Raw genomic sequence first — 26,223 nt, forward strand, 5'->3', positions numbered from 1 at the left:
AAGATTTAAAGACACTCATCTTTGTTTTTGTCATTTCCTGCTTCTTTGATGTATAAAGGTTGTCTCAGTATCTTGTGTTCCATGAGTCCACTGTATCTCAGCACTTGCTTTTTTTCAAAAACACCAAAATCACGTGAGTATCTCTGTAAAGTGTACTAAATTTCTTTTTAATCAATCATATAATCTAAGATGGTGAATTTTGAAACCTTAAACGTGTGAAGCCAATAACTTTTTTTAAACTGAATTTATAATGTACTTAATAAAGAAATCTGAAACTCCAAGAATAGGTTTTTAATTGTATCTGTTTTCATTTTACTGTATAGTGGAACACATTTTTTCTGATAGCATATGCCACTTCTGTCAAGATCAGCTATAGTATATCAAGTCATAAAATTGCAAAGAACACTCTTACAAACTTAGTCTTGTACTTGTCAGTTGATTTTAACATTCAAATATAATGTACTACTTTCTGTAAACAGAATTCTGATCTGTTAATAACTTCTAAATGTTTTTGCTTTAAGTTCACCTACAAAAGCAACCTTAGGAAGCAATGGAAGTTTCCTTTTGTCCATTGTTGTGTGACATATGAATAAGCATTTTTATTATGCTTTACTTCACGCTAAAAATGTCTTTTTAATACAGTGACACAGAGAGGCTCTAATCTGAAATTAGGGCCCCACTGTGCCAGCTACAAACCTGTAGTAAATAGAGAGTCCCTTCCCCCAAAACCTATTTATTAATGACAAGGTGTAACGGAATGAGGAAAAAATCAATTGGGCAGGTGCAAGGAGGAAGAAGACAGTGTAACAATACACAAGCTTTGTATAGGTTAGCTGTGTGTGCAGTTTAGCCCATAGTTTGCCTAGCTGTGTAGTCATCAGAGGAAAAGCAAGTCTTACAGTGGAAATTGAAGATTAAATTAATGGCTTTACATGTTCTTGGAATTTATTCCATTTATAAGGGATGGATGGCATGGGAGACAGTGCAAAGTTGCTTGTGGTAAAAGCTGTCTAACAGCTGGCATCATTGTCGAAGCAAAGGTGGCAGTCAACATTTCAGTAAAATAATAGAGCTGATAGGTATCTTGGAACAAAACTATAAAAGGCAATTTCATTAAACGAATCAAGGTTCTGTTTTTATTCCTGTTTCTCAGTCTTCTATTTATAGAGTGCTATTAAATAACAATTTCCTTTGCTAACAGACTATTTTAGTTACAGTAGCTTGCCTTTTAAAAGAACAAGTGTCTCTGGTCAATACAACTTGAAGATTGTCATATGACTAAATGTGAATTTTGTTTTTTTTTAAATCTTTAAAATCCAACCTACTTCTCCATAGATTGTAAACATTTCAGTGGGACTTGCATGTATGTAATTCAATGCAAATTTTGTCCCAGGTTACGGGATATAAGAATATTTTGGTACTCTTTTATTTTAAAAAAGTCACTGGATGATCCACTTAGAGAAAAATTGTAGTAGACTCAGTTTCCCTTTAGAACGTTTTTTACCAAACCCAACATTGACACTTGTCTTAGACTAGAAAATTTTGATTAAAGTTGTTTGTTTAAATAAATTAAAGCTTTGTGTAAACTGCTTAGGAAAGTGGCCCCTTTTTCTTTCTCCACGTCTCTCACAACAGTGTTCTTATTCGATTTTGATCTGAGTCTCATATGGGGTATAGTATGGAAACTGTTCTCAGATCTAGTTAATGACCTACTGTATTTTGATTGATCTTTTGATCCATTTCTCTCAACCTCTCTTGAGCCTCTGATGCCATTGGCTACTTTATGCACCTGTCTCCAGTGCTGTAAAGAGATCTAAAATTCTCTTCTGTCATTCCCAGGTATGAGAACTCCATTTTTCTACACTTGCACGCTAGAATTCTTTGTCTTTGTGTAGTGTTCCATAAGGTTCAAATTTTTACTCCACTGTTCTTTTCTTCTCCATTTCAATAAATGTCTTTCTTAAACCTTGTCTACAACTTCTGTGCTAATGATTCTCAACTGCACGTTTTTTGAATCTCTGGAGTACTTATAGTCCATCCTCTATCTATGAAAGAGGACTTGCCTCACCAAGTCAATTTCAATTATAGGTTGTTTCTTTTACTGAAAGGATGTCTAGTTCTGTTATGCTGGAGCCCCTACATTTTGAGATAACACTGGTGTGTGGGTTGGGAAGGGCCAAGTTGGCTCATTTTAAGACAATTTTTTTTGTTTTATTTAAAACCAACTGCACTAACCCCTATCAGTCAGAGGCCTTCTTTTTAGAAACTTCCCCTTATCTCATTAGTTATTCTTTGAACCAGACATCCTCCCTACTTCATTCCTTCTGGCTTTTTAATTCCTTATTTTCAAGGTCGTCGTCTTGCTAGTCAGGGCCTTTCTTACAACATTCACATTTGCTTAATCAAACTTTAACTCTAATATTTAAACACACACAAAGATCACTACAAGAAAAGTAATAAAATATACACAATGCTAAAACATGTTTTAATTAAAATTGCATTGTGTATCATTTGAAAGGATAAATTAAGAGCATTTTTAAAATACATTTAGAAATATAACTTTTTTGTACATATTCAAATATTTTAAATATATAAATATACAAAATTATTAAAATAAACTAATTTCAGTTAAAAATGTTTGTTGCTTTCACCATCGATTATAGCAATTTAGCCTTGGCCTTTAGTTTTAAAGCAGAGTCGTAAGCTGATTCTCCTCCCTAGTAAACACATTTGAGTTGGGGTTGAAGTTTTTTAAAATATGAAATTTTTACTTGTCCACCTCTGAAAAGTGAATACAATATGCAGTTAGCCTTTAGTAGTAGATAAGGAGACACAAGGAAATCCCGCTTATGGGAGAAATATGACAGTACAACCCCATCAAAAATAGTTCTCTAAACATTAGTTGACATATTGATTCAAGGTAGCTGAGTGATTGCAGATCATGTTCCTTTCAAAGTTCAGAGACAACAGATGCTTATAAATAATAGAAAAAGAATAATGTTAAGTAAAAGCTTTGGTATAATATCTGATCCGTGGCCCTTTATGGAGATACTGGGATATAACAGTGTGAAATATGCAGAGTTCAGCAACAAATAGAAACGGAGAAATCTTGGTTCACATTTACTCCTGTGCCAAGATAAGCTTTTAACTGTAAAGTGAAATTTGATCAAATTATGATGCAAGAACTGCTAAATAGTTTTCTAAGTGTTGCATCTATATTTCTGCAGAGGAGGAAGTTTTTTTAACCAGTATATAGGAGAGGAGGGAAGGACAATGATTTAATAAAAACCTAGTATCTACTTTTCAAGCTTCATGCAGGAATAATGGGTGTGAAGAACTTCACAATACTTCTAGAACTTATGTAAATCCTATATTTAAAAATATTTAAATTTTACCTTTTTGTTGCTTTTTAAGACTTTTTTTTCTTGGGTGTTATATATGCAGGGATTCGAGTTTTTGGTGTAAATAAACGTCTCACAAAGTCATCAAGTATGCTAAAATTTATAGTAATTGGATTAAGTAGTGTATATATATTATAGAAGCACCAGAGTATATCATGTGCTTTCCAAACATATAGCTCGTAAGGAGATTGCAATCTAAAAAGAATACTTAAAAGGGTAAGCAAAATGGTTACAATTACAAGCAGTGTGACCAAAGTAATCGTTGGTATGCATCTGGATAATTCAGGTCTTTTTGTTAGTTTACCTTACTTCCTATGCTCATTGCCAAACTGTTTTTACATTTATATATATTTATCCCTTGTCCATTTCTTATCTTTGCCTATCTTTTTATTTATTTCACTAAAATTTACAGACCCTACTGCTTCACCACTACACATCCAGTTGTTGAACCCCACTCCCATGTTCTTCCACCTTCTTTATATTTTTCTGTTTGAATAAGATTCAAAACCACCATGTTCCTCTCCTTTGCCAAAATTCTGTACCTCCCATGACCTCCACTGAGTAGACACTGATACAGTAGCCCCCCCCCCACCCCATCTTTTTCCCAAGGACCTCTTTGAGCCTTCTGGTTAGTATTCATTTCAACCAACAGAAAATAAATTAACAGAACATACTAGGAGGCAGTTCCCACAGCTATCATGTGTGCCACTGGGAAAAGTTTCTTGCTCTTACTTTCTAAGAGCTGATGGCCACTGCTGCCCCATGTGGCCACCCTGAGCCTCTGAAGCCTTGTCTTGGGGAGGAGAGTGATCCAAACCTGCTGCTCTCTCCACATCACTGCAGCTGCTCTGATATGTACCAATACATATTATACCAGGGAAGAAAGGTCACACCACTTCTAAGCTGTATAAAATGGAAGCCAGGGGTAAACTCAAAATGAGTGTTTTATCTTTGTTTTTTAGAGATGAAGTTAAACTAGAAGCATTTTTAACAATATAATTAAATTTCTAAATTTGACATACAATCATTTAAACATTTATTGTTAAAGTAGCACTAGTGCTAAAAAAGAGCAGCATTCAATATCTAGGAAGGAACTTTTTGAGTCAGTTATTTGCTGAAGTGCGCTAATTACTACAGATGGTTGGATTTTTATTTTCTGGTGAAAATTTAAACTTACCTGTCCTGTAGAAGAGAAGGGGCATGAGGCAATCAAACTACAATTCACATGAGGCAACATGGTGGTATTTACAAATCAAAACTTTTCAGTTTTCAGGTGTTTGGTTGTTCAATGAAAAGTCAGAATTTTCTGTTGATAGCAGATACCTTTCATGAAAAACTTAATTCACTCAAAATAGTTTTAACAGAATTTTTTTCCATCAGTGCTAGTAATTATTTAAGAGTAAAATTAGCTTAGAATAATTTTTTTCTTGCATTGTGTTCAGTTGTGTAAATGGAAAATACTGGAATGACATTCTTTCTTGAACTCAATCAAGTAACCCATTTGCAGGATATATGCTTTTATTAATTATTTAAACTTTAAAAGTAATAACTTCAGGTTACTGTTTCCACAGTAAAACTTTTTTAAGGATTTATAATCTGTCCTAAATTTGCATGAGAGTAAAGTTTTACATACAAAGTTTAAAAATAAGAGCAACATATTTTACGTTCTTTAATTTGAATTATGGGGGAAAACGGGGGTGAACTCTTTAGGATGAACTTTTTTTTATAAACCCCTTGCTTCAGAATTCTTAATTTATCACAGCCCAAATATTTAAGTGTGATATACAGCCAAAGTAGAAAAGGTGGAAGGCTTTAAAAACATATTTTGTTTCCTTAACATATTCAAAATGTTTTATTCTAGCATCGGGTTTCAGCTTTGTCAGTATATTCAGATTAATAAACAATGAGAACAGAAAGCTTATGTGTTTGAAATAATGTGTCTAAAATGAGTGACATTATACAATAAGGTATATTTAAGTCTGACTTTCTTACTAAAAGAAGTCTGTTAAGTGATGCATAAGAATGATTTAATCATTTTTTATACTGGGGAGTTATAAACAAGTGAAATATATTAATTTTTAAAAAATAACTACTGCTTATGGACATTACTGCTTTGTAATGATTTACTCGTTGTCCATTAATCTCTAGTAATTATACATTTGTTTTTATTAGAGATGGCCAATATAGCATTCATAGTAAACATTTAAAAAAAAATCTAGTGTAAATACATTTAGTTTCAAATGGGTCTTTTAGATAAATTTGTCAGAATTTTGGTATTAAATATAATTAGAGGAAAGTTATATAGAAACAACTTTAAAGTTGTGATTCAAACTAGCAGGAAAGGTATCCATATTTTACTCTGGCTCTTTTTGTATGACAACGTGATTTAGTTTTCAATGTTAACTGAATTTCTCGATTTTTCCAATCATCACAACCTGAACTTTTATTTAGCTAACATTTTAACCTAATAAAAACAATCATAATATACATTACTGCTTAGAGACAACCACACGACCTAAGTAGGAGAATTCACCACATAAGGTGTATTAGTTTTTCATTCTGGTGTCACAAAGGGTTACTCGCTGACAACCTATCCACAGATTACAGCTCCATTTAAAAATAACGGAATGTAGTTAGCTGGTCACATGTGTGCAGTCATCTAGCTCTTTCAAGAAGGAGTGCTCTTCAAAGGCCCTTTGTTTACAGCCAGAGCTAGGCAGTTCTGAGTTCACACTATTTTCTCTGGAAAATAATCATTGGCTAGTCTGTTAGGAGCTGAAAAGAAAGCTCAATAAATAGCCAAGAAAGCCTTCTCCTTGACAACACAGTGCCTTGAGCAGCTTAAGCCTTCAAATAGAAGGTCATATGATTGGCATATTTGTCCCCTAAAGAGAGTGCACGCAATTCTTTTATTCAGTACTCTGTATTTTTAAACTGAGTGAATGCAGGTCTTAGCCAGCTGTAAGATGAGCTGTGACTAGGCAGCTGAAATAGTACCATCATCTCATTCTGGTATTCATAAACTGTTAAGAGAGCAGCAAAACACTGAAGACAAATTGGACACACACATTTACAATAGTTTATATAACAGTTTTTGATTTTTTTAACAGTAACGGATTTATGCTATTTAAAGTGGGTAGAAGCAAAATGTTTAATAAAGTATTGCAGACGCAGAACTCTCATGGTCTTCTAAGAACCTGGAAGTAAATGTGAATTTTCAGTACTTTTCACCTTTTAATAACTTTCTAGAATTATTTAAGGTTCGTGTGTTGAGAGTCGGAGGTCTCTTTCATCTTTCAAACTCTTACATTGACCCCAATTGAGCCAGAAATTTAAGATTTGAACCAGTCATATACTTTTGTGCCTGCACATACCAAACAAAAATACCCCATCTGAATGAAGGTTCCCTTAAAAACATAGGATGTACATAAAGATTTACAGGTATAAAGATACATTACATTTTCAGTTTGACTGTTCTACTACTACATATCTTCTTGCCTTGTAAAATGTGTGCAGAAAAAGAAGGGCAATCTCAACAAAACTATGGAATTCCACCATTAAATATTTCAAAAGATTAGAATTTTTCCCAAATAACTTTGGACAGAAGGAAAATACATTTATTCTGGCTAATCATGTCATATTCCCTCCCACCCTTCCTCATCCCCACTTACCTTTTGCAATCCATGTAGCCTACACGATAGCAACTGTAACTGAGAGGATAGACAATATGAGGTGCTGTTACATAAGACAGATGGTCTCCAAATATTGACATAGTTCATATCTATCCTAAAATTTCAGTCTTCCATAATGTTTGATGATATATTAGCATAAAAAATTATTTTAATTAAGTCAATGCTACCTAATTCAAAATGAAAACATACCCTGCTGGAGATGTATCTTATTTTCACTAACAGTATTCAGTCCCAGGTGGCAACATGCAATCTTAAATAATACATGTAATGAAAAATATTAGAAAGTAAACAAGTATTTTGAAATCAAATATTATCATTTACCCAAACTTGGATGACTACCTTCTCAACACTCATTCCTTCAAAAATGCCCTATGAGCCACCCAGAGGACCATGCCCATGTTTGTACAACTGGGTCTGCAGACATCAACCTTGACCCCAGTACAGCGTCTGGAGTTTACTGGGGCTGAAGTTGATGCAGTGCAAGCATGAGCATTCCTCCCACTGCATAGATTTAGCACCCTGATGAATGTCAGAGACAGTCCATGCCAGCCCACAAACACTGGCCAGGAATTGTCTCCAGCTTCTTGGGCACATGGCGGTATGCACATTTGTGCCCCCACACACCCAACATGAGATGTTTACAGATACGGTTCAGATCTGTCTACTGCCTGAACAGAGACAGGTTAAACGAGGCCCCTGTTGATGCTCTCCAGGGCCAAACACTCCCTGGACTGGTGGAAAGAACCGTCCAATGTCCATGCAGGCAGTGCCTTTCACGCAACTCCCACCAATACTGAGTCTAACAGATGCCTCTCTAGTAGGCTGGGGAGCCCACCTAAATGACTGTAAAGCCCCAGGCTAGTGGCCTCCCACAGAATCAGTCCTCCATATCAATCTTTTGGAGCTAAGAGCCATCAGAAATGCCTGCACACACTTTCTCCCTCTCATCAGAGATACTCAAATGAAAGTCACGACAGATGATATAATGTGCATGTTTTACATAAATGGTCAAGGGGGCACCAGATCACCTTCCCTTTGCAAGGAAGCACTGAAACTTTGGATTTGGTGTGTCCTGCCACAATGTGCTCATTTCAGCCACTTACCTGCCAGGGATACAAAATGTGACAGCAGACAATTTGTCAGAATTTCTCATATGACCACAAATGGGAGATGAACCCAGCAGTGCTTCATGGCATATTCGACCTATGGGGAAACCCAGTAGACCTGTTTGCTATTCATGGGAACAAGAAATTTGTCTGCTACTGCTCCAGAGCCGGACTCAGGAAACAGTTTCTAAAGGACATTCTCATCTTTCAGTGGGGCAAGGAGCTGCTATACGCCTTTTCTCCATTCCCTCTGATGTCAAAGGTCCTATTCAGGATATGGCAAGAGAAAGCAAAAGTCATACTAATTTCCCCCTTGTGACCAAGTGTGGTACCTATACTTTGCACAGCTGGCAGTATGTCCTCCAATTTCTCTTTGACTCATTCCTCACTTGCTCTCCCAAAACAATGGACAAATCCTTCACCCCAATCTACAGGCTTGTCTCCTTCATGGCTCCAACACTTAGCAAATGCTCCAAGGTGGTGAAAGAAGTATTACTGTGCAGTAGGAAATCAACAACTTGTCCCACTTACCTGCAGAAGTGGAAACTTTTCCAAAATTGGTGCAATTCCAAACAAGTGATTCAGACATCTTCCCTTCTTTTGATCCCAGACTATATTCTGGGCCTCAGAAGGACTGGTCTCTCTTAGCTCGCTTAAAGTACATCTAGTGACCACCATGTGGATGAATGCTCAGTATTTACCCATCCAACAACATGCAGATTCCTCAAGGGCTTGGGAAACCTCTTCCCGCAAATTAGCCATCCACTCCGTGGAATCTGTCTGGTTCTGAAAACTTTAACTAGACCACCCTTTGAACCTATGGCCACTTGCTCCTTCCTATACCTCTGCATGAAGACAGTATTTCTAGTAGCTGTTACCTCAGCACGCAAATAGGGGAAATTGAGACATTTTAAAGATAGTCACCCTGAGGCCACATCCAAAATTCTTCCCCAAGGTAATCTCATTCACCTCCCCATCTTTTTCCCAAAACTACATTGTGACAACAAGGAGGCAATTCTTCATATACTTCATGTTAGGAGAGCCCTAGCATTCTATTTGGACAGGACTAAGGACATTAGGAAGTCTCCTGAATTCTTCCTTTCATTCACAGAAAGAACCAAAAGCTCTGTAATATCAGCTCAAAGACTCTCCAAATGGGTCTCCAGTTGCATTAACCACTGTTACCATGCATAACCTGCTGCCCCCATCAGGAATCCTCGTGCACTGCATGAGATTGGTTTCTACCTCAACTGTGTTTGTTAAAGATGTCCCCATCTCAGAAATCTGCAGGGCAGCAATCTGGGCCTCTGCCCATTCTTTCGTGGAACACCATGTGATTACTTGAGACCCAGCCACTGATGCCATTTTTGACTCCACAGTACTATTGTCAATAACAGACTCCACTCTAACGCCCCAACCCTCCATGGGGGATAGACTGTGGAGTCACCTATAGCAGAGCACCCATAGGGACACTACTCGAAGACAAGGAAGTTACTCACCTTGTGCCGTAACAATGGTTCTTCGAGATTGCTCCCCCCGCCCCAATACTCCACAACCCACCCTCCTCCCCTCTATTCAGGAGTTCTGCAGAGCTCCTCCCTCAGTAGAGAAGAAACTGAGGGTAGTTCGCCTGCACATCACTATATAACCTCAAGGGGGACCACGAGGGAGGGCGCATGTGCAGGCCGAACGGACACTGCTACCTAAATTCTCTGATTAGAGGTGCAGATACACCTACAGTGAAGCCACCCATAGGGGTACACCTCTCAAAGAACCATCCTTACTGCACAAGGTGAGTAACTTCCTCTTTGAGTTCTTTTAATGCTCGTGCCTCTGTTTTCCACACACGGGTTTGTATGTGCTCCATGTGCCTGAGACCAGAGATTTCTAGCAAGTAATGTCCATTGGTCTGCATCTGTGAAGTTGCTCCTCTCATGCTCAGTACTGAGGGCAAAACGGTCAGCGCAGACCAATACCTTTCTAGTTCCTTCTTGCTTCATGGCCTGAGTCAGAACCCTCTGTGTCTGAAGCACTCTTCGCATTCTCTTTTCAGAATCTAAATATATTTGTACATAGTTTGAGTTCTTAGTATTTTAGTGTTTTTATAGTCTAGTTAAGACCTTCCCATTGGTGATGAAACCTACATTGCAATGGGACCTCAACCTCGTATTATCAATATTTACCAGATTGCCCTTTGAATGGCTGGCCACATATTCTGTGTCCCATCATTCCATGAAAGTCACCTTATTAGCTGTCATATCTTCCAGAAGGGTGAATGAACTGGAAGCACTCCTGGCTGACCGGTCATACACCACATTCCGTAAGAATGTTTCCCTTTGCCTTCCCCCAAAATACATCCCCAAGGTAATTTCTCAGTTTCACATGCATCAACCAATTCATTTTCCAGTATTCTTTCCAAAACCTCATCATCAGACAGCTTTGGTGTTCTATCTGCAAACAGCAAAACCAATTAGGAAAACAAGGTTATTTGTCGCTATAGCAGAGTGATTGAGGACAGATGCTGTCTATCCAGAGACTCTCTAATTGGATATCCAGTTAATGCATTCTCTGTCCCTGTCTGGGTTCTTTACCTGCCCTCCTTCCTCTCTACTTTCGATCTTATCTAATTTGCAGTAAGAGGAACTTGCCTAGTCCAAGCATCAGTCTGCACTTTCCCCTTATAGCCTCGGTACAGAGCACAAAGGGAGCAATGTGCAGGTGCGGTCCAATGGACGCTACTTGCTAATAATCTGCAGTCTCAAGTGCACGAAGCACACATGTTACCCATATGTAGAACACACATAAGGACCACACATCTCAAAGGTACTCCAGTTACAGGTAAGTAACCTCCATATAAGTCAGAACCAAGGTTTAACTTTGGAGATTTCTAGCTGTCCTCTTGATAAGTAGGTAGATATTGTAGATCATATTAATGCTAGTTACCTAATTTCGATCTTTATTAAAAAGGATTTGGGATGATCGTTTTTATTAAAATATTTTTAGTAGGCACAGTGTAAGTAGATTTTTTTTCCAGTTTTTAAGTTAGTGTTCTCTCTGTGTGCTGTGAAACATGCATCTTGTTCTAAGCTTCTAGTATAACACACAGGCGTATGCTTCTAGTATAAGGTCCCTTAACACACAGGCGTATGCTTTCTTTCTCACTGAAGAGTTACAGGTGGGAGAAGGAGACTGGTCTGTTCTGAAGTTTTAGTGAGTTACAGAGCAAGTTGTAGAATGATATACTGCTGGGAAAAGAGTATCTTTAGCATGAAGGGCCACATTCATACCAAGAACTGTGCAATTTGAAGATGAACCCTTAATTTTCTGCAACATGCTGTAGGAGTGCCAGTACACAACAAATCTCCTTTAGGTCACAGAGGATGCTGTAGGTGATTCTTGTCTCCCCCAGAATTCCCCCCCTCCCCCGAATTCATTCTCTTCGTACTAGAGCAAACAGCCCGAAGTTTCAGTGATTCAGTATTTCAGTTCAGCTAATAAAAATGTGCTTCACACTGTTTTTCTGTACCTTATCTTGCTTTACTTGTTGCAGAAACAAAAAAAAAAGGACTCTTGAAAATGTTGCTCCTAGTCCAAGTATCATGATTAAATGGGACTCTGTCAGATAGGGTGATGGGAAATGTAAGAAGATATGCAGCCTTTTTTCCCCTGGTGTATCTTTAACATTATGACCAATGAATTTGTCAAGTGAAATAGCACAGTCGTCTTTGCATATCATTTGAACTGAGAGCTTGCTTTGAAGAAGATAAGCAGGCTGTGTTGCCCAGAAGAAATAATGATGCTAATTTATCTTTGCCTGTCTGCCTAGGCATAGTAGTCTGCATCAGTGTTGAAAAGGAAATTGAGAAATAACTGAGCCATCCCATGCACTTATTAAACACCACAGTTCTGCTTATGGTACTCTGGGCTTCTCTAACAGTGCTTACATATGTAGTGTTCATTTATTTTACTTTGAGCTTCAAAGATGTTTGGGGAAGCACCATGAGATTCAGGGAACTGGTATACACTATATCAGCAAAAGAACTCGTATAAACTATACCCTCAAAAGAACTCCTGCTGGTGTAAAATGAGCTCCTATACTAGCAAACCCTTTCTAATGTAGGCCTTACTGAAGACTCTTTCTCTCTCTCCTGTCAGCACACATTTACTTTATTTAATTGTAACCAAATACATGTTGAAGTCCCCATGATAAATCACTCCTCTGGAGAAATGTTTACATTCTGGATCTAGAAATGAGTGCATGGTGACAAGTCTTGGTTTGCCTGCCAAAGTTGTTTTTTGTGTACATGAAAATAACAAAAATTGAAGTTGAAAAGTGTGCTTTTTTTTAATTGAATAAAATAGTTGAGGTTAAAATTTTCTAACAGTAAATCAAATAGCCAGAAATAAAAGATAACCATGCTGAAATTTGATGATGTATAGTAAAATGAATCAATGTACTAACAAGACTAAGCTTCTGATATACTCAAATTCAGATCTTCAAAAAGAGATCTTTTCTCAAGTGTTACTGAGTATATCGTATTTTATTGACTTACTTAAGATTTCAGTGCTTAGACACTATAGAAAACTATGAGATAGCTCAATAAAAACTTTGAAGCAGTACAAGCAAAGGCAGTTGTCCTTCAAAGTGTACAATGAATTTTAGACATGTATACTTTAGCTTCAGTAGTTCCAATAGCTTTTAGCCCATAATCTTTTACAAGTCCCATATTCATGACTGAAATCTGAGTTTTAAAAAAAAACAACCACGTGCATGTCTAGGAATCTGTAGTATACTGTGTGAGGTTATTTCTTTATAAATTATGAATGGAAGGTTTTTGCCCCTGAATGGAAACATTCATGTGTAAAGGATGTTTGACTGGTGCATCGTATGTTTGAAATACTTACTGATCTACAAGTGAATTGCAGTGGAACATTTTTCTTTGTCAGCTAGAAAAAAGCATTCCACAGCATGTTGTGTCAAAAAGAGTTTCATAGTGCTGGCCTATGAAGCTGCAGTTGTTAGTCCAGTGTAGTAGTAGGGGGCCAGGGTTAAGGCAGTATGCAGGAAAAGGTATAGGCTGACCAGACCCTTTTGGGCCAGAGGGGCCCATTGGATAAGAAAAATAAGCTCAGCATTAGCAAACTGTTCCCTGCAGATATTACATTTTAACTGAGCTTAATGATATTTCTGAAAAAATCTACAATTGTCATTGTCTGCAGCACATATTCAGTGAATTGCTCAGATATGTGAATATGGCACAGAAATGCATTTTGAAGAGCTGCTTCCTTTTTATTTTTTTATTTGTATTAATTTTTTGGGGTATATCCTCTTTACATGGATATGTAAAAGGTGGCTTAACAGTGAAATCCTTGCTTGGCTTAACAGTGAAATCCTTGCTCGTCTTAAACACAAAAAAAACAGCTTACAAGAAGTGGAAGATTGGACAAATAACCACGGAGGAGTATAAAAGTATTGCTCAGGCATGCAGGTGTGAAATTAGGAAGGCCAAATCACACTTGGAGTTGCAGCTAGCCGGAGATGTTAGGAGTAACAAGAAGGGTTTCTTTAGGTATGTTAGCAACAGGAAGAAAGTCAAGGAAAGTGTGGGCCCCTTGCTGAATGAGGGAGGGAACCTAGTGACGGAGGATGTGGAGAAAGCTAGTGTACTCAATGCTTTTTTTGCCTCTGTCTTCACAGACAAGGTCAGCTCCCAGACAGCTGCACTCTGCAGCATGGTATGGGGAGGAGGTGACCAGCTCTCTGTGGAGAAAGTAGTAGTTCGGGACTATTTAGGAAAGCTGGACAAGCACAAGTCCATGGGGCCGGATGCGCTGCATCCGAGGGTGCTAAAGGAGTTGGCCGATGAGATTGCAGAGCCATTGGCCACTATCTTTGAAAAATCATGGCGATCGGGGGAGGTCCCGGACAACTGGAAAAAAGCTAATGTAGTGCCCATCTTTTAAAAAGGGAAGAAGGAAGATCCAGGGAACTACAGGCCAGTCAGTCTCACCTCAGTCCCTGGAAAAATCATGGAACAGGTCCTCAAGGAATCAATCCTGAACCACTTAAAGGAGGGGAAAGTGATCAGGAACAGTCAGCATGGATTCACCAAGGGCAAGTCATGCCTGACTAACCTAATTGCCTTCTATGATGAGATAACCGGCTCTGTGGATGAGGGGAAAGCAGTGGATGTGCTATTTCTGGACTTTAGCAAAGCTTTTGATACAGTCTCCCACAGTATTCTTGCCAGCAAGTTAAAGAAGTATGGGCTGAATGAATGGACGGTAAGGTGGATAGAAAACTGGCTAGATGGTCGGGCTCAACGGGTAGTGATCAATGGTTCCATGTCTAGTTGGCAGCCGGTATCAAGTGGAGTGCCCCAAGGGTCGGTGCTGGGGCCGGTTTTATTCAATATCTTCATTAACGATCTGGAGGATGTTGTGGACTGCACCCTTAGCAAGTTTGCAGATGACACTAAACTGGGAGGAGTGGTTGATACGCTGGAGGGTAGGGCTAGGATACAGAGGGACCTAGACAAATTAGAGGATTGGGCCAAAAGAAATATGATGAGGTTCAACAAGGACAAGTGCAGAGTCCTGCACTTAGGACGGAAGAATCCCATGCACTGTTACAGACTAGGGACCGAATGGCTGGGCAGCAGTTCTGCAGAAAAGGACCTAGGGGTTACGGTGGACGAAAAGCTGAATATGAGTCAACAGTGTGCCCTTGTTGCCAAGAAGGCTAATGGCATTTTGGGTTGTATAAGTAGGGGCATTTCCAGCAGATCGAGGGATGTGATCATTCCCCTCTACTCAGCACTGGTGAGGCCTCATTTGGAGTACTGTGTCCAGTTTTGGGCCCCACACTACAAGAAGGATGTGGATAAATTGGAGAGAGTCCAGCGGAGGGCAACAAAAATGATTAGGGGGCTGGAGCCCATGACTTATGAGGAGAGGCTGAGGGAACTGGGATTGTTTAGTCGGCAGAAGAGAAGAATGAAGGGGAATTTGATAGCTGCTTTCAACTACCTGAAAGGGGGTTCCAAAGAGAATGGATCTAGACTGTTCTCAGTGGTAGAAGATGACAGAACAAGGAGTAATGGTCTCAAGTTGCAGAGGGGGAGGTTTAGGTTGGACATTAGGAAAAACTTTTTCACTAGTAGGGTGGTGAAGAACTGGAATGGGTTACCTAGGGAGGTAGTGGAATCTCCTTCCTTAGAGGTTTTTAAGGTCAGGCTTGACAAAGCCCTGGCTGGGATGATTTAGTTGGGTTTGGTCCTGCTTTGAGCAGGGGGTTGGACTAGATGACCTCCTGAGGTCCCTTCCAACCCTGAGATTCTATGATTCTATGAAAAGTGAAGTTACTGTGCAAATACAGGGTGTGAATGATTTTTTTATTCCAGGAAAAGTGCAGCACTTCTTCATTCTTAGTAATACATGTTCTCCACTGCTGGGAAGTTTGCAATTCCATGTGACATTTATGTAAGTTATTTAGTGCACTGCTTTGCATATTTGCATATTCATAAATTTATTGTATGGTCAACACACTCTGCCTCAAGTAGTGGTGAGGAAGGACATGGAGCTGCACAAAATTTAACAGTTGTAGGTGGAAGAAGTGGCTGGATGGGTGGTGAACAGTGACTGGAGAGGCTAAAGTGTTGGCAGAAGCTGGGTGGAGGTGTCTGGGAGATAGCTAGTGACTGTCTTGGTAGTGGGGTGGATCCTGAGATACCTGGAGATATTTGGGTTAGCTGGAGGTGCTGAGGTAGGTAGAAGTGCTGGCTGCATGGAGAGTTGCTGAGGTAGTTTGGAGATGGGTGTTTGCTGGGTGCTATGGACTTCAGGGTTATTGGGCCTGCATGGAGATTTTGGGGGGTGGTTTCTGGATCCATGAGGTTGCCAATGTGTGTGGGGTTGATGCCATGATGGCTGCATACGGCAGAAAGGTGGAACTGCAGACAAATGTCTGCAGCCTTCCTACAGCTCAACTGCATGCACAAAGATCAGGTGAGATATAATGTGTGATGTACAAAGATGTACATTTATTCAAAAAATAATCTTGTCACATTTTTTTCAGAGAAGTTATCTTATGGAGAAAGCTTATATGAATGCATGAGTGAGAGAGACAGGGTATGTGAGATAATATATTTTATTGGACCAACTTCTGTTGGTGAAGTTACAAGCTTTCAAGCTAAACAGAGTTTTTTCAGGCCTGGGGAGGGAAGCCTTTGGATGTGTAGAGTGAGTGCGTAATGGCTTTTTTACACTTCATGGTGATCGTTACAAAACGTACATACTAAACCCAAACACCAAGGATAAGAGATTTAGTTACTGATGAATTGGGGCTATGTCTGTACAACTTACGAATTCTGGTTGATATTATGTACGTAGTTGTATTAAGGAATATTGCTGTGTCATGAGTGTCTGTCTGTGTCTGTCCACCATTGGTGTGTACTTGTTACAGGATCTGTCAGCAGAGAGGGACAATGGGAAATACTTAAGGTTGAAGACAGTACTTACACCTTACAAATGTTATGCTAAAGAGCAAGGGCTTCCTTAGAAAAAACAGTTCAGCTGATGAGAGCAGGGAAGGTTGGAGCAGTTTAAACTTCCCTGGAATAGAACAAAAGTTTACCAGGAGGTATTTAAATAAAGAAACATACAAGAACAGAGAATGAGACAGGAAGAGTAAGAGAGAGCAAGGTCACAGAAGTTGGGTAAGGGACTCTATGAAGAAGAGACCATGTAACAGCCTATATGAGGTGGGGGGCACTCTGCCTTTCTGTACACAGATGGACCCCAAGAACTCACAAGAGAAGGGTGAGCTAGAGAGACACTACATTTTAAGGTGTGTATTGTTTTGTATGATACACAGAGTGTTAAACTGTAACCAGAAGCTTCCCATATTTGGGCTGAAGTTCTGAGAGAGCATGTGTTAAGTAACTTCGGATATCTTGAGGTGAGTGCTGGTCCTAGAAGCTTAGGGCAGGTGGGCTGAGGAGCCCCATTTCTGAGAAGGGGTATCATACTGGTAGTCAATGCCCAGGAAGTGTGCCAGAGAGGCCAAAGGTAGAAACTGCTACAGCCTGCGAAGTCTCTGGATGCTTCACACCCCAAGGTATCCAAAGCACACAGGCTTGGATTCTCCTCACAGTAATCCTAGTACATGGCCATGAAGGGGAGTACTTGCTAGGATCTCTGACAGAAAGCAAATCATTTAGTTTGAAACTAATTCTCTCTTAAGCTCTCCCTTTCTTCAAATCTCTCAAAGTATTAGATCATTAGTTCTCATGCAATGTGACTTTATACCCCAGATATAAATCTCTTGAACCATGAATTCAGTTTAAGGGATGGGATGGAGTCCAAGGTAAATGCCATTCGTTTTAGTATATTGGTGGGTTTTAAATAATTGTTCTAAATACTTTAGACCATCTGAGAGTTTAAAATAATGGCAGTATAGTTTGAAACCCACACAATATACCAAAAATAAGCACTTAACCTGATCCCTCTCCTCCACTACTTTCCAAATGTTGACTGTATGCTTTAGCAAACTCATTTAATAGATGTAATTTTGCATGAGCAAGATCCACTTCTTCCAGGAACCTGTATAAGGTACATTAACAGTAAATACATTTTGAAAGCCCTTATCTTAACTGTGTGGAGTAGTACACATTTAATGTGAAAGGTGGTACATTTTTATAATGTACTGTATTTGAATATTTTTTTAGTACCTCATTGTAATTAATGTACTTACTGCACATTTCCTTCAATATTCCTTTTTTCCTTGTCCGCCCTACCCATACATCTATGCATGTATGGATCTCTGTGGATGCCCATTATACAGATAAACACATGTATTTGTGTAGTATTCAGTTTATCTACCGCAACAAGATGAAGGGGCAGTTTTGAACATGTGATCCCAAGGTGACTGGGTATTTCAAACATGGGACTTAGGCTTAATCTTAATAAGATTTAGTGGTAGTCAATATTTTTAATTTTTATATGTTTCTTTTAAAATCTCATTAAAAGTATCTCTTTGCTCTCATGAACATTTATTGTTTAATACTGATTAGAGAGGGGTAATGTTATAGCATCAGGAGCCATAATCCATAAAGCTCCTCTTTCCAGTCCTTTTCTGCCCAAGAGGCAAGAATTCTAAACTCGGATTCATGCAGTAACATAGAAATTATTATTGTATTCACAACAGAAATTATGCAAAAAGTTTCCAGCAGTTTCTAACACCGGCTTCACAGATATTAGTAATTTCAAGAGCCCTGTTATAGATGGGCAGCCAGCTATTGCTAGAATTTTAAGCACTGTGCCCATTAGTCCTGCTCTGATGAGATGGCACATTGCTTAAAATGCCATTGGTAGTTCCTGACATTGCTACCACAGGTGCAGGGGACTGCTATTAGCATCAGTGAGAAATTCTTGCAAAATGTAAACAGGGCGTACAGTATACTTTCTCTCAATATACATTGTACCTTGTTAGGGAATTCCTACCTATATTCCTTCAGCCTTTTTCATTCAGTAAGGAGACTTGAATGTTCCCATTACAAAGTGATGTTTCAACAGTGAGGTACAAACTCTTTTATAACTTAATCTGCATGTTATATTGTACCTGAGAAATACAAGGGAAACATTGAAGAATTAAGAGGATGAAAGGCTTGAGTGAATCACTTGAGCTTAAACTAAGCAATGCAAATCTGGCTTAAGTGACCTTATTGATGTTTGCTTAAAGCAGCTTCTTCTCAGTACAAATGACTGGGCTTTGTTGTAGATACTGAACAGGTAGCGTTCTGTCTCTTTAGAGATTGCCTTTGTATCCTTGATGCAACCCCTCTTTGCTTCAGCAGAGAGTGCCTGCAGAAATGCCTGGAGCTAAAATAGATTGCATCAGTGTGTCTCATTTGATCAGCTGTCAGCTGTGAAGAGAGAGGACAGGTCAAACAACAGCACATGCCCATTTCTGCGTTCTGTGTTGCTAAAACTAGTCTCTGGCAGCTGAAGAAAAAGGGCCAATGAAACTGGAGTGGAGGATTTGATAGTACAGGATGTGTGTGTACACAAAATGGCACTGAACACTTTTGTACTTGGAAGTTTGAAAAGAGGTGGCAAGCAACTGTGACAAGTTAATGCATAATCAGATACAAGTTATTAAACAATACAGGTAGAGCAGTGCAGTGACAAGATAACCACCTATGCCTAGAGGTGATAGCATTATGTAATAAACAGTGCCATCTTCTGGGAAGAGTTGGAATCATGCCCATGTGATTAGCACTTCTGAAGTTTTTTGTTTTTTTTTCAGGTGTTTTTCTTTTGTATGTAATATACTGCTCAAAAATCCAAACTAAAACTGGAAAAGCTGCTGATGTGGCATTCCAAGTTCCAGATCCTATAACAGTGAAGTACCATGTCCAAGTAGATGTATCACATTTTTTTTGAAGCAGAAATTTATAAAAAGTGATCTTGAGGCTGTATAAAATTAGATGAAGGTGTTAGATGTTAAGCAGTACTGCAGAGAACGCCAAGAATGAACAGTTGACAGTCATGTCTGTTTTTGTATAAATTCTAAATAGTTGCCTCTTACTATAGGAAACTCACTGATCTATATAAAAACGTGTTACAGGTCCAAGGAAATCGTAACAATTTTATTTAAAGCTTGTTACTTAAGCAGCTATTTATTGTTTTTCTCTACACCTTCTCTTCCTTGGAAGTTTGCTAGCTATGATCAGTTTCTGCTATGCTATGATCCGTTATATTAGCAAGGTTTTCATCATGGTTGAAGTATATTCAGCACCTAGCAGTTGATTGAGATCTTCCAGGGAGTGTAATGTAAGATTTGTCACCTACACAGACATATTAATAACTCAGATCAGTTCCCTAAGCTGATTTTGGAAGAAATTCAAGTTCTGGTAATAATTAATGGTACTACGCTTGATCTTTTGCATTTCATTGATAGCAGTGTTGCACATCGTTTCAGAGAAAAGCTAGATTCTTGTTGATGTTCCAGATATTTACTAAAACTGAAAGCCTTTATCAAAAATATAGATTGGTACTGAAATGAAAAATCAGAATAAAAGTGTCTGCTTATTATTAAAATAAAATAGAAAATAGTTAAATAGCATCCATATAATGATGTGGTCAGTTATAGTGCTACCATAAGTAACAGTAGAAAAAAGACTAATGTAAGCTCTTGTTCAGTTTAGTGCATCGTAATTAGCTTCTTACATGTATCCTGACCAATTTACCAGCAGTGATAACTACCAGCAGTGACAACTTTCTTAGCACTTAGCCTATTTGAAAATTCAGAGCATACTAGATAAGGGATATCATAACTATTATTCTGAAAAGTATGATTTCAATTAATATGAGAAGTAAGTGAAGCCTGGGACTGCATTTAATGGTACAATTTGCAGTTAAAAAGGTAATTGAAAAAGCATTTACTTTTCCAGAAATATTAGTATCAGACAAGTAATCACAATATATCAGAAGGAACCTATATCTCTTATAGGTGTAGCCTATTCTGAATATTTTATCCAAAACAGAAGTTTTATATAGTATGTATACATGTAAGGATACTGTACATAGCCTATTTTGTGGTTGTGATGATGAAAGTACTTGAATGAGATCATTAGTGAATTTTCAGAAGTTATGAAAATGTAAAGTTTATATAGTCTTGAACTTTAACAGTTGCATCAAATTATTTTGTTAATAAACTGAAAAAAAAGTTTGTTGTGTCAGAACACACTCTTCATGATATTATAGGTATACTTAGATACGATCATCAATATGCAGACTTTCTCTTGACTTTGTGCCTTCATAATTTGCTAAATAGGTTTTTCCTTTGTAGTTGGAATAAAATATTTATAGTGATTATTTATTTCCTTAAATCAGCATGAAATATATACCAAAAATGTTGGAACTCCTCTAGGTAGACATGCTCCTTTCCTTTCTAAGTTGTTCACAAAATATGAATGGAATTATTGCCATATTGCAACAGAGTTATGAACAGTACTTACTGGAAATATGCAGTAACGGTTAATCTTAATTACCTACCTGCCCCAAATGTTCAAGTTAAGAAGAAAGGAAATAGAAAAAGGTGCCCTTCCTTACCGTGAACTCTTTCCAAGTTTTTAAAAAGTCACTGGCAATTTTGGATGCCTCTGTTTTTGGACACCTAACCTGTGTCACCTTAAAGGGGCTGGTTTTGAGTGTAGGGGAGCAATACTTTCTGAAACAGGCCTCTTTAAAATGACTCTAAATTGGGCACCCCAGTATTAAAGCACCCAGAGTCACTAATCACTTTTTAAAATATTGACCTAAATATCTGCAAAAATATATTTTATAGGTGACTTTTTTAAAAATTCCCCAAATACAAATTTAGCCAACTTTTCAGGAGGACAAAATATGTTCAGGCTGACGCTTTAGATTGCCAATATTCCATCCAGCTTTAAATCCCTGAGAGAGCATCATGTGTTAATTGTAACGTTAAATTATATAGTGGTGACCTGGCATGGTATTATAACCAAGTATACACATCTTTTTAATCTCCAATAAATGTTGTTTTGCTATCTGGATAGTGGAATGCAAGTTAAGAAAATAGCAGTATTTCTGCTAATGGAAGTATATGACATTAATATTGGGAAATTTGTTATTGCAAATTAGACAAAAGTACTATTTTTGCTTAGCAAGTTAAAAGTGAACTTAAATGAGTAGCTAGCTGTTCCATCACCTTTAGACCAGCAGCAAGGTACTGAAGGAAAGATGCTAGAGCTAGTATGTGATAACTTTGTTTTGATACTGGATCATAAAATGTTTTAACATATTGGAAACTATACTGAATGTATCAAAGGCTTCTTCAGGATATGAAAATACAATTTTTTAGAATAAAACACATGAAACAATACCAGTTTTACTTACTGCTTTTGAGTTATACCAAGTATTGAAACTCAGTTCTCTTTTTCCTTCATTTACTTTTTAGTGAGAATAATTGACAATATTGTTGACAATGGGATACATATTGGGTGGGGGGAGGATCTAGACTCTGAGCCAAATTCCAGCAGTAACATAAATGGTGTAAATAACACAGGTGTACCTTAACCAGAAAATGTGTGTGTGTGTCAATAAAATGTAATTTACACCTATTCATCGTTTACTGAGTGCACAAAATGAGCTAAATTTAAGATGATTAGGTATTCTGTGGGAACTAAATTCCAGATCTAGTATAAACAGGTATAATTTTTGTTTGAAATCAATAAATATTGTGTCCTTTTTTGCCATGGCTGATGTTGGTCGTGGAGTTTTGGGTTTGGTGCTTGGATTAAGGCCTCGACCCAGCAAAACAATTTGCATTGACTTTAGCGGGATTACTCACATACTTAAAGTTAAGTATGTGTTTAAATGTTTTGCAGGACAGGCCAAATTTGGAGGAGGTGAGGCTGTTTTAGTATTATACAATCTGTTGTTAGTTACTTTCTAGTACATTCATCTTCCTGACCCCTCGGCATGTAAATTGCACAGGTTTGGAATTCATTAGGAACACAAAATGATTACAAGTTATATTACTTTGCTACTTATTTTTGTTTTGTGACCAGTTTGCATCAGCATTTACATCACTGCTGAATTTCAGGGAACTTGCACCAACTTACCTGCAGGCTTTATTTGGCTGAATTTGGCCTATTTTAGTTCAGAATTTGAAGCTGTTTGTGGACGTGAATGTTGACTTTCAACAGTTGTAGACTTAATGTTCAGAATAGCTGCCCAAATTATTTCTTTTTATGTAATATTCAATATCTGGCATAATAAAAGCACATTTATTTAAGCCCCAATTATTTAATATTTGCATTTTCTTTCGTTTAGTCCACCAACCAAATATCTTCTACAAGTATTTAGAAGTTAATACCTCTTCATTTAAAATCTTAAAATTGCCCTTTCAAACACAGATTTAAACTTTAGCTCTGTTTTGGTAATTTTTTACTTTTCTTTTATTCACTTTTATATGATGTTCATCCAGTACCAATTATTGGAGGTCTACATACAATTTTAATACTTTCAGATCCATGGAGGTTAATAATACACTAATATTCCCATAAGGCTTATCTGTAATATAAATGTTTCCATCCATTCAAACTCAGAGAAATGTCTTTTTTTTCTCTCTCAAGTCCTAGGCACAGGTTTGGCTCATAAAATAAAATGTTAGTCTAACTTTCTTTCCTACTTTTCATACGCAGGCAGAGGGAGAAGACAGCCTTAAAAAGATGCAGCTAATGGAACTTGCAATTCTGAATGGCACTTACAGAGACGCCAACATCAAATCACGTAAGCATGACAAAATTTTAGGGGTAGTAGGAGAGAAGTCTCCACAGGTTTTGTTCCCCAACTTTTCTCCTTTTGGCAAATGCACAGTTGCATATCTGTTGATGAGATTGAGACAGTGTAGTTACTACTGTTGCAAATTCAAGATATTTTGATTTTTTTTTCCTGTCAGTATGTCTGAATTGAAACGTTTTTTTAAAATAAGTATTTATTTTTTTTAAACTCTGATCAAAGTTCAGCCCTAAAAGCAAGCTTTTTAGCCTATGTCTACCCTTAAAGCACTAGAGTAGCGCAGCTGTTCCACTGTAGCAATTCAGTATAGACACTTACTACAGTGACGGGATGGGTTCTCCCATCGCTACAGGTTTTCCATCTCCCTGAGAGGTGGTAGCAAGGTTCACAGAAGAATTCTTCCATCAGCCTGGCACTGACTTCATTGAGGGTTAGGTTGGCGTAACGATGTCTATCAGGGGTGTGGATTTTTCAGACCCATGAGAGAGACACCTATAATGATGTGACTTTTCAGTGTAGAACAGCTCTTTTATGTTTTGTAAACTGTAGAAGCTGTGGTATTCCTCATAATTTTGTTTATTTCTTGCCATGTGTAAAAGAGGATAGATTCCTTTTCATCTTTTTTAGAGAGATTTAAGGGAATGTAACAGTTGTCCAAGATAACATGAATAACATTTTCTGTATTATATTCCTTCCTGTCATCTTGCTTGCATGTTTCCCCGATGTTATGTTTTTCCAGTGATTCATTAACTGATTTCACATGCAAGTTCACAGAGATCAGTGATGTAATGAGCCTTTTTGTAACAATTCTTCTTCCATTAGATTGATTCGAGTGTGCATGTATGTAGAGTTTTATACTTGAAGCTGAATGGCATGCACTTGGTTATCAGAGTACTTGTGACATGTGCCTGCTATTCTTTATGGTATAAACTCTTTTTTCTCCATGTTAGAACGTAAAAGCTTGTTAATGAAAATTCAAAGTTTAAAATCATTCTCAAACCTTTACCCTCGCTGATACAGGTGTCAAATGTAAGCACAGTCATGTCAACTTTTTCATTAAGGACATACTGATATTTGCAAAAATTGTCCTTCTACATGTGCACTTCTATTACAGTTTATAGTGAATGGTAGTTATATGCAAAACAAACCAGTGAGAGAGATACCATTTAGGTTTAGCCATTTTAACATCTTCAGGCGAGATCTGATAATGGTAACCTGTAGAGAGAGAAGAATTGGATTTGTGCCTTTTTTTCTGCTTTCTGATTTTTTTTTTTTAATAACTTTAAAGGCTTGGGGTGGGAGAGGGACCTGCTTTTTTTTTTCTCTTCCTTAAAATCTGTCAGGAATGTCAACTCTTCCTTTATTGGAAGCCTGTCTTGAAGGACCAAGATTTTGTGGATGTGAATGTTTTCCATAATCAAAGGAGCAGAGTAGTTAATCTTTAACAAAAGAGCTTTTCTTCCTACTGCTTATTCTGGCATTTGAGTTAAATTTGTCTTAATAAAACCAAAGCAGAGTTTTGAAAATTGTGAATAGAAAACCTGGCCCTGTCACTCATGTTTCAGTCACTTGATATCTGTGGACTGTAGGCTTTTTAAAAACATAAACTTACACAGGTTTAACAAAGGTTGGTTAACACACATGCACTGAAATAAGGCCTAGTCTACTCAGAAAGGTTGTACTGATTTAACTATAAAGGTATAATTAAAGCAATACGACTCCCCAAAATCTTGTCTAAACTTAAAACTTTCTCCGGCAAGCTATACTTATCAGATGTTGGGGGAGGAGGCGGAGAGACACCCCTCTCCAACACTGCTATGGGTACAAAACCCCAGGTAGACGCAACTGTATTGACATAAGAGTGCTTCAGTCAGCATAGCTAATGTTGTTCGGGGAGGCTTTGGTCCTTCACTGGCAGAAAAAGTTTGTTGTTGTACATTGTGTCTGCAATGTACATTTTGAAAACATAAGACACACAGAATTGGAGGTTTTCATATTTCATTTCAAATCTACAAACTGGCCAGCATACATACATTCTGTAGTGTAGACATAGCCCTAGTGGAGTTGCAGTTTTACCAGTATGAAAGTGCTTATACCAATATGGCTTATTTTTGTTTTGGAAGGGAATAAGCTATACTGGTATAACTATGTTCACACTAGGGGTATGTCTACACTACCCAGGTTACAGCGTGGCCGTGGCAGCGCTGTGATGTGGGCAGTGTAGACATGCTTTATCGCTGGGGGAGAGCTCTCCCGGTGATTAAAACACACACACACAGTGGTAACTTTCTTTACTGGCGCTTTTCAGTGCTAACATTTTTGTCGCTCAGGGGGGTGTTTTTTCACGCCCCTGAACAACAAAAGTTTTAGTGCTAAATGTAGCAGTGTAGAAACAGCCTAGGTTTTTATTGGTATAAGCTGGCAAAACAAAACACAAAATCACACTCCCAACATAGTTATACTGTGTGTAGACCAGGCTTAAATTGGATTCATTTCGCACCTTGTATTATTTTGGGTTGAATTTTTTAATAAACCAGCCATTAAACCAGTTGTTTAGTTAAACTGATGCAATCCCTTTCTGGACGTTCTTATATTGGATTGAGTGGCTTATTTCATTTGACCTTAAACCTGTTTCTAACTGACTTAAGGAAAACCAAAATAAGAACGCCCATGCAGCAGTTTAACTAGAGCTTG

The 26,223-nt window shown here is 37.9% G+C and overlaps 1 protein-coding gene across 10 annotated transcripts in view; it reads left to right on the top strand.

Moving 5' to 3' along the window:
* Positions 1 to 26,223, top strand: part of QKI (QKI, KH domain containing RNA binding) — a 321,931-nt gene that overhangs the window by 282,495 nt on the left and 13,213 nt on the right. For all 10 annotated transcript variants that reach the window (XM_045009085.1, XM_045009083.1, XM_045009087.1 and 7 more), the window contains one exon: positions 23,433 to 23,520. In XM_045009085.1, coding sequence (XP_044865020.1) covers positions 23,433 to 23,520 — 88 coding nt within the window. The remainder of the gene's footprint in view (positions 1 to 23,432; positions 23,521 to 26,223) is intronic.

Source organism: Mauremys mutica, chromosome 3 (assembly GCF_020497125.1).
Source record: "Mauremys mutica isolate MM-2020 ecotype Southern chromosome 3, ASM2049712v1, whole genome shotgun sequence".
In the NCBI taxonomy this organism is placed as follows: domain Eukaryota; kingdom Metazoa; phylum Chordata; order Testudines; family Geoemydidae; genus Mauremys; species Mauremys mutica.